At 39.3% G+C, this 9,959-nt stretch overlaps 1 protein-coding gene across 1 annotated transcript; it reads left to right on the top strand.

Moving 5' to 3' along the window:
* Positions 1 to 1,044: 1,044 nt before the first annotated feature.
* LOC119484379 (germ cell-specific gene 1-like protein) lies at positions 1,045 to 9,476 on the top strand. The gene is made up of 5 exons (XM_037763181.1): positions 1,045 to 1,646; positions 5,108 to 5,155; positions 6,651 to 6,803; positions 7,142 to 7,253; positions 7,901 to 9,476. The coding sequence occupies exons 1-5, from the start codon at positions 1,358 to 1,360 to the stop codon at positions 8,193 to 8,195; spliced, it is 897 nt and encodes a 298-aa protein (XP_037619109.1). The 5' UTR covers positions 1,045 to 1,357; the 3' UTR covers positions 8,196 to 9,476.
* Positions 9,477 to 9,959: the final 483 nt, after the last annotated feature.

The following is a 9,959-nucleotide window of genomic DNA, read 5'->3' as shown; positions in this document are numbered from 1 at the left end:
ACACCGGAGGACACCGGAGGACACCGGAGGACGCAGAGGCACAGTCGTACATAAGTACATCATTTAAAAATAAATTAATGAATAAATAATGGAATTTAAAATTGTATACAGGTTTTAATCAGACATTTAAAAGCATTTCCCTTAATGATTCCATTATTTATTTATGAATTCATTAATGTATTTTTAAATGATGATATTGACTATATTAGTTTTATATTGTGAAATATATTCGCTTATTCTTTTGTAGTGAAAAATCTGAACATGTTTATACTGTTTTCAACTTTCGAAATAAAGTATGAAAAAAAACTACCGAAGAGTATAGAAGCAAAAAAATAAAATAAAATAAAATAAAATAACAAAAAAAAGACTAAGCAAATCCAGTAGCAAATCCAGTAAACGCAGCAGGGAAATGCAAATGTGAAAAGAAGTTGCCTGATTAAAACCTGTATTCTTAATTCAATTTGTGAATCCAATTATTTATTTCTCTTTTTCAACTGCAGTTTCAAATACAATTTTAAATTCCATTATTTATTTATGAATTAATTACTGTATTTTTAAATGATGTACTTATTGATTGTTTTATGGCGTTTTTGTAAATCCCTTTTTGAATTTGAAGTATTTATTGATGGACTAATATTTAATTTGTAAATTCTTTTTCATAATTCTTCTTTTCATTGCATATTAAAATGTCAAATAATTAAATACTTTGTAATTTAGTACATTTTTAGCATATGTTTTTATGTTTTTATTCTGTATTGTTTTTATCTTGATGTTTGCACTATTTTAACTTATGTAAAGCACTTTGTAACTATGTTTGGAAAGGTGCTATACAAATAAAGTTTATTATTATTTATTTATAGATTAACAAATTCATTTGTAAACACATTTATTAATGCCTTTTTTTTTATTGTGCAATGAGTTATTAATCAATTAAATGCTTTATTACTATTTAGGTGACTCTGGTGGTCCTCCATACTGCAGTTGATAAGTTGTGAGAGATGGAGGGAGATGATGCATCCTATTGACACACACACACACACACACACACACAGAGAGAGACCACAAATCCTTTGACAACGTGACGTCCTATAGGCTGGACTCTCGTGGGGCGTAAAAGAGAAAACCCTCGTGTGGAGATGTGAGACTGTGATGTCTCAGTGTGTGCATGGACATGTGGGTATCCTCGCCATCAATGGAGATGTTTGGTAACTGTGGAGAGCCACATGGGATCTGTACTTCACCAGGTGTGTTTGGAAATTAGCCGGGGGCTCGTGGTGCAACTCCACCTCCACTTCTATCCATCACCCATGAACTTTCCGGTCGTCCTCGCGCCGCTGCACCCTTCTCCTCACGGACAATGAAGACTTCTCGCAGGTGCAGGAGCTTTCTGTCGGTCAGCTTGAACTTCTTCGCCCTGTTCTTCTCCATCACCGCGTTCATCACGACGTACTGGTGCGTGGGCACGCAGAGAGTACCCAAGCCAAAGTGCAGCAAGCTGCGGACGCACCAGTGCATCGACTACGGAGTGAACGAGACCGACCCCAACAAGGTGGTGTACAGCTGGGAGACCGGAGACGACCGCTTCCTCTTCAGACAGTTCCACACCGGCATCTGGTATTCCTGCGAGGAGAACATCCACGATGAAAGTAAGAGGAGGAGAAGGTGTGTGTGTGTGTGTGTGTGTGTGTGTGTGTGGCTACTTTATACCTCACCATGTGACACTGTAACTTGATGACATTCACTGCTTATTATATGACATATTATTATATGAGATATGATATATCCATGTCCTAATTGTGGCAGGCAAGGCAAGGCAGCTTTATTTGTAGAGCACATTTCAGCAACAGGGCGATTCAAAGTGCTTTACATAAACATTCAAGAACATTGCAACAAAGTGTAAAAGAACATTAAGACATAATTAAAACAGTTATAAAAACATAAAAACATTAAAGATTAATAACACACAAGAGTTAAAGCTCTAGTGCAGTATAAGATCATTATCTGGTTTAATTAAAGGCAGCAGCAAACAGGACAGTTTTAAGCTTTGATTTAAATGAAGTCAGAGTTGGAGTTGGTCCTGCAGGTTTCTGGGAGCTTGTTCCAGATATTTGGTGCATAAAAACTGAACTATGCTTCTGCATGTTTAGTTGTGACTCTGGGGACACTAAGCAGACCTGATCCAGATGACCTGAGAGGTCTGGATGGTTCAGAACATAGCAGAAGATCTGTAATGTATTTTGGCCCTAAACCGTTTAGTGCTTTGTAAACCAGCAGGAGTATTTTGAAATCAATTCTCTGAGAGACAGGGAGCCAATGTTTTGCAATGGTTGATGGTGCTGCTGGGATTAAGTGACTGTTATTGCAGGATAACTTCCCTGGTCTGTCCAGTGAAGTAGTTTTTAATGATGAAATGATTGAAAAAAAGAAGCCTTTATGTTGAAAAACTGTGTTTTCTCATGGTTTCAAATTCTTTTACCTTTATTTTGATACCATTGATTTAAAAATCTATCTAAAAAAACAAACAATTTGGGGCTATTTTAACAGTTTTTGGGAGTATATAAAATTGCATTTTCCCTCATATTTCACTCCATCCTTTCCCATATCTTTTGATTAGGGATGCACCGATACCGGATCGGATATCGGGCCGATACTGACTCGAATAGCTGGAGCGGGTATCGTTGACAATGGGGCCGATTTAGTTCAATTCTATGTTTATATACATTACATAATGGAATTTGAATTCCTGTTCAAGTTTTAAATAAAATTGTTGTTGCAAAAAAGGTTTACACTTGAATTATAATTCCTGTTAATTTATAAGATGTTTTTTTACTAAGTTGCTGGTTTAGGATTTATTATTTTAATAATATCATTCAGTTAAATTATATCTATGTATATATTTGTTGTACATATTTTGTTTTACAAAATTAGAAAAGCAATATTGAAGTCAAGTCTGATGTTGCCGTACACATAACAGAATAATCCCAGTCACTTCCACATTGGTATCGGACCGGTACTCGGCTATCGGTGTCGGGACTGAAAAATTCAGATCAGTGCATCCCTAGTTTTGATTGTTACAGAATAGATCATCATTGTCATCAACACAGTTTACTCAGACAGACAGCAGGCATAACCAGCGGCTCACCATTCACATTTAAAAAAAAAAAAAAAACACTTATAAACAAATGGAAAATCATTTCATTCATCATTTTAACTCCCTCATTTGTCATAATGGGGCTCTCTGTTCTGTTCTGTTCGCTCAATTCAGAGATTAGATCAGATTAGTCGCTCTCTTTGACTTAGTCCCTTTCATGACAATTTCAGGATAATCGCCTTCCATTTATATCAGTCTGCTTATATGTGGCATGAAATGCAGAGCAAACAGCAGCACGTGGGAGGTTCAGTCTGAAGTTAATAAAAAAAAAGGAGAGCAGGATGGCACTCACTTCAGATTCAGTATTGTACTCGGGCCGAGGCTTTAAGTGGGTGGCTGCACAGCACTCGATAGGGGCAGAATGTGATTGCACTAGGGCTGACCCGAATGCTTCGAAGCTTCGACCGTGGCCATGGTATTCAACCTCCAAATCACTATTCGAATGCTTCGCTTTTTAAATCTTTTTTTATTTTTTACATATAAGTATGTAATAATAATGTTTGAATCCCAAAATATCCCATGCAATAAGGAATAATCCAACATTATTCATATTTAACATGAATTATTATTAGTTATTCTCAGACGGATATCGCTGTTTGTTGTGTGTAGAGGTGTGTTTGTGTACAGTAATGCGGCAGTGGCGCTGTCCCGGGCCCTGAAACGGGGGAGATGGAGACAGACAGACAGAGGAACATGTCAGTCTGCCGTGCTGCTCCACGAAGCTTCGAATACCTTCGAATATTTCTCACCGAAGCTTCAAAGCCCAAAAAATGGTATTCGGGACAGCCCTAGATTGCGCAAGCTTCATTCGTTCACTGGGAAAGCAATTTGGTCACATTGGAGTAAAGTAATTGAATAACAAAGGGCTCAAGGGGTAGAATGAGTTGCCAAGGTAACGTGCGTCAGAAGAAGGTGTGAAAAGTTCAGGTCAAAGGTGGGATCAGGCCAGATTAGTCTTCTGTGGTTCGTTCACTGCAACATGAGAAACACCACTCCGCCTATACCTGTCATAATGTGCTCGTAATTCATGTGTTTATGACGCTCAAGACTAGAATTGAACCAGAGATTACTCAAGAAGGAATTCCTAGTACATCTCATCAAGTGGCTGTACGATGGGGGGGGGGGGGGGGCTGAGACAGCTTGAGTTAATAAGGATTATGTAACAGGGGCCTTGATGAGTTTTTCCTCAAAACAGCTGTTGCCACCCTCCTTCTACCTGATTAAAGTGTTACATTTACAACAAATCCAGCGACACGCTCCGCTCGACAGATGACAGAAGGAAAACATCACATCTGCAGGAATGTGCCGTGTCAAGGGTCATTTTTTTTACATCCCGTTTGTTAAATTGACACGGGCTGTTATTACTGTACGTCTCACATTGTGTTTAAGTTTGCGTGTAATTACCATGCATCTATTTTTTCTTCAGAATTATTTCTCTATTCTATTGTAATTCTATGCAAAGTACCTTTTATTCAAAAGGACAAGAGCCAGATGTTGAGCGGCGTTGCCAACACACCAGCTGGTGACACTGAATCAGAAGCCCCAAAAGCTGCATTCCTGACATATGCCTCTTATTCAAAATACTGTTTATTCATTTTGGAACTTATGACCTCTGTTTGCTGTGTGGTCATCGGGCAGGAGGTCATACTCTGTCTAAGCCGATCCAGCTAAACACACCTGGACAGAAATTGTGAATTAAACACAGATGAGAACTTGGACTGAGGCCTGTGTCAGCTCAGTACTGAGAGCATTTATTTATTGAGTTTAGTTTAATCCCAAACCGCTCCCCTCTGACCTTTTCAACAACTCGCATGTTCTCCAAACTCTTCCACAAACAGGGTACTCACTAATTTCTGAACTGCCACATAGTGAATTCAACATAAGGTATTGGCTAAAGCTGCCACTGCTACTGTGCTGTGCTAAGTCATGACAGTATGTTGTTTTTTTCTGCTCTAGGTGAGATGTGCAGAAGCTTCATCGACTTGGCCCCTCCATCAGAGAAAGGTGAGTGTCCCAAAAGGACTCCCGTGAAACAGTTACTGTTTAGTGGAGAATATTCTATTTCTGCTAATAGATCCCCCGAAATGTTACACACCGATCCTTTAAGTTGATTCTTTAGACAATGACAGTAAAGTACAGTCTCCAAAGGCAAAACCGTAACACCCGCATGAGCAGCGCAGGGTGGCTACCTCGCTGAAATGCTGCGTTTCTCACACGTATGGCGTCCACACTGGCAGCGTCTCTGCTGCTGCCAGCCCTTTCTTTCTACATAGAGTTTGCCTTTCATAATGTCCATTTCATTTCATTATAAATATCATATTTATTTTAGACAGAAAAAAGGTTAAGAAGTGTGTGCTCATTTGTAAATATTGTAATTTAGTAATATAATAAATATAGTAATTACCCACATTAAAACCTGGTATTTTATTCATTCATGGAGCAAGCCACTGCATCTCTACAAAACTGTCCTGTAAATATTTCAGAATAAAAGCCTTGATTTATTAACAAATTAAGGAATTCCGTCCACAGAAAAAAATGCTTCAGGGCTTCTATTTTGAAACGGATGCAGGAAGTGTTGATTTAAAAATAAATCTTTACTTGTTTCATGTCTGTGACATATTCTACAGATATCTAGACATTGAAACTGTAGTGATGTTGCTGGTATGATGTCAATATACGGTCAAACGATCACTTTCACCGCCACGCGCTGCTCATGCGAGCAGTGTGTCCCGGCCGTAACAGTGAAGTTAAATACACATTTTCTAAATAATTTGACCTATTGATGAAGGTATGATATCAACAGTTATCCACTGAGCTATGGAGGGCGATTGTTACCCTATACATAATACTTACACTTATACCTATAAGTACTTACATCATGTTTGGTCTGCTTCTCTAACTCCCAAGTTCCCAAATTCACTAAGCACTTAACTTTAATTTTGGGCATTGCCCTTTTAATATGAAACCATGGGGACACAGAGCATTCACATTCACACATTTGGTGTTGACTTTTAGGATTTTCAGCTGTGTTGATGCTGTCATTGGAGAAATACGCACTTCCCGCCTCTCTGCGAAGCAATTGAATAGGAAGAAAGACGAGAGGGAGACTGCAATGGAGATGCAATCACGCTTGGCTTGATTCATTTGAAAGCTGAGTACGATTTGGAGTGGACTCGAGAGCTCTGACATCAGCTGAAAATCAGCAGTGTACCAGTGCGGACATGTTAACATCAGCCCCTATTAGCTTGCCCGAGGAACCACTGAGATGTTGGATTAGATCTAATTTGTCCACTTGTCCAAAAGATATCAGTGTTTTAAGACTAGTATTAAAAAAATGATTCACAGTTATTATCAACCATAAACAGCAGCCCATTTCAAAGGACATGCATGAAACAACTACACTGTGTACTCAGGCTGACTACGGATATAAGTTATATCACACCATGATATAAAATGTTAATATTTGATGTTATTGTAATCAAATGTGCCCATTTTGCAGGGATGCTGTGGCTGTCGCTGGTTTCTGAGATGTTGTACATTGTCCTGCTGGTGGTGGGCTTCAGCCTCATGTGTATAGACCTGGTCCACTCCAGCAACGTCATCGATGGACTCAAGCTCAATGCCTTTGCTGCCGTCTTCACCGTGCTCTCTGGTAGTTACACGTTATTTCTTATTAACTGAGAGGCTTTGAGTGTTTTGTTTTTAGTGCCTGTGATGCACTTTAGTCACGTGTTTGTGATTCCACTTTCCACACAACTTGATAAAAGATATGCACAACATAATATATCTCATCATGTGGTAATCAGGGCATGATAAACTCTGAATGAGGATTTAAGCCTATCAAGATTAGCATCTCATTATTTTGTTTACATGCATATTTGTGTGGCTCAACTATACGTCCGTACTTGTGGAAACAAATCATCCTATTTCTGAGGAATTCTATTTAGTATATTTTTGTATTTGAACCACATGTTGTCTGTATTATTCCAGGTCTTCTTGGCATGGTGGCTCATGTGATGTACACACAGGTCTTCCAGGTCACTGTCAGCCTCGGCCCACCTGACTGGAGGCCGTACAACTGGGACTACGGCTGGTCCTTCTGGTAGGACTCCACAGTCACACAGTAGAAGCCAAAGATCGTACTACGTTCGCTCATCAATATCATATGACGCACCGCTCTATAAATAAAGTTTAAGTCAACTCCATTAGGAGATTAGATGAGGGATTCCATTTTTCCATGTAGCAGCCCCAAATAGTTGATCGTAGCTCTGCTCTCACCTCTCCCCAGCATCACTGTCTCTAATGAAAAAAGCCCAAAGCTCTCATGTTATGGTAGGATTAGGCTTTGGTGTCCAAAGCCCCAACACAGGCGCGATTGGAATTGTATAAGGGGATGATATTTCACTCCTTTACAATATGCACATTATGCTGAAAATTTGTTTTAGAAGCTAAACAATTCTTGACCTTTTGTGGGCATTAGCCAACCCACGTGAAAAGTACACGAGACGATGATTTGATTGTCTGATCTCACATGTGGCACGGCATGCTTGAGGGGAGCGGAAGGACTTACAAGTGATTGATTGTAATCTCCGCAAACAACAAAATATTGAGGGAAAAATGTCTAAATGCAATTTGAATTGTGTCCCGACATGGGTGCTCACCATTTTTCATCACAAACGGCAGAGTCACCACATGTGCTGAATTACAAAGTGAATTTTTTCTTTTCTTTTGCTCTGTTGTTTTTATCAGCATGGCCTGGGCGTCCTTCACCTGCTGCATGGGCGCATCAGTCACCACCCTCAACTCCTACACAAAGACCGTCATCGAGTTCAGGCACAAACGCAAGACCTTCGAGCAAAGCATCCGAGAGGAGCACGCGCGGGAGGCTTTCGGATATTTCCAGGAATGCTCCCTGCACTCCATCTCCAAATCTGTAGAGGTTTATTCCAGCCAGAGCCTGAAAAGTGGCAGGAAAACTCCCATACCTGTGGACTCTCTGGACCTGACTGACATTGCAACATCTTTGGGGGAAGAGCAGTGCTGAACGGGACGGGACAGGAGGTGGTGGCATTCCTCTCAACTTGATGGATGGAAGCGTTGTTGTCCATATGTGGTCGGCATTCAGTACGGGATGAACAGCTAACAGGATTTCAGGCTGTATCATGAGCTTCACCTGATTCATTTTAACACTGCCTTAAATGTGGGTGTGTTGTTGACATTGGGAGCTTCAAACCAGCTGACAACTGAAAAAAAGTGGACTTGAGCTAATCTCATGGATGAAGGTGTTGTCTCTGTTTATGTAACCTACCACAATGTAGATTTAAGAGAAAATGTGAAGTATACCCATATAAATAGAGCGAGGGCCTCTCAGATGCTAATAGCCTTATTAAACATGTTTCAGTCAATCAATAAATCAATGCAAAGACAGGGTGACAGTTGGTCACTGGTTAACTGGTTTTTCATTCATTGTGAAATAAAGCCACAAAGACTTGCTGCAAATTATGTGTCTAGTCTGCCTACATATATAAATTATAAATGATATGTGAAGTGTAAGTGTGCAGAATTCTTGTACACAGAATGCGGGATAATTTTTCTGTTGGATGTTCACAATCAGTTACTTTCATCGTCTCATGAAGCCCAAACGAGCATTTGCAAACACACTTCTCATCATGTCAGGAAAAACTGCAGAGAAACTTATAACACAGTGTTTTGTAGCATTCAAGTTTATATGAACTCTTGTAATTAGTATAGTGTCACACATTTCCAGTACAGTATGTAATTCACAACCTATGTTCTATTTATTCCGCCACATTTTTTGGCATTCCTTCAACATATTTCCTGCTACTTCACCATCTTCTTACAGTTTAAAGCCAACAATGCAGTGCAGTGGCTTTGCTATTCAACAAACCTTGAAATATTCCACATCTCATTCATTCATACATTATTGATATTATTCAACTTTTAAAGCCAGCAATCCAGTGGCAGCGTCAGGCTTTCAACATCCAGCATTCACACGGCAATTTCTTCAGAAATTACCTTCCTAGAAGATATTGGTCCTTTAGAGAAAGTAATGTCGGTCTGGTTTCAGAGGGTAGGAGGAAAATGTAATTTCCTGAATATACTGTACATTTTACAGTTTTCTATGATACTACGTATGAACTTTGTAATTTCATATTTTTTTCACACTTTTTTAATATGGTAGTTATACTGGCAAAATTATTTATTGTCTGAGGCAAGTCATATGTTTAGGATAATCTTTTTTATGCTTCAGTCTAAGACAAGTTTTTCTTTCGGGAGACCATAAAAGCAACCTTGACCTTGAATATTACTTATCTCGTCTCCAGACCTGGTATTTTATTATTTGCCAGAGCGTCACAGCTGTAGCTGAATAAAGAGAAATACAGTAGTTTCTCCTCATGCAGGGATGTGAGAGCCTCTGGGCTGCTGACTTCATAGCAGTGACCTTGGTTTGGGAAAGTGTATTTCAGAGCAGTCTAACGTAAGATGATTCTCATGAGCCACAGTGTGACTCAATGACCCAAAAATAAAACACATCAAAGTAAACGCCAGCATGAGCATGTGCAACAAGATTATTTCAAATAAATAAAAAAAACAGCTGATGCATTTAAGATATTGAAAAAAGGTGGATAGCATGCAGTATAGGTCTGAAATTAAAAGCTTTATTTGGGGGGTTTTATGGGCATGGTTGCCTTATTTCAGTGGTGCAAAGTAACTAAGAACATTTAATCAAGGACTGTGCTCAAGTACAAATTTAAGGTATTCATACTGTACTTCGGTATTTCTTTTT

Source organism: Sebastes umbrosus, chromosome 3, assembly GCF_015220745.1.
Source record: "Sebastes umbrosus isolate fSebUmb1 chromosome 3, fSebUmb1.pri, whole genome shotgun sequence".
NCBI classification, from domain to species: domain Eukaryota; kingdom Metazoa; phylum Chordata; class Actinopteri; order Perciformes; family Sebastidae; genus Sebastes; species Sebastes umbrosus.
The sequence above is the reverse complement of the archived record's forward strand: the minus strand, read 5'-3'. Positions and strand labels throughout refer to the sequence as shown.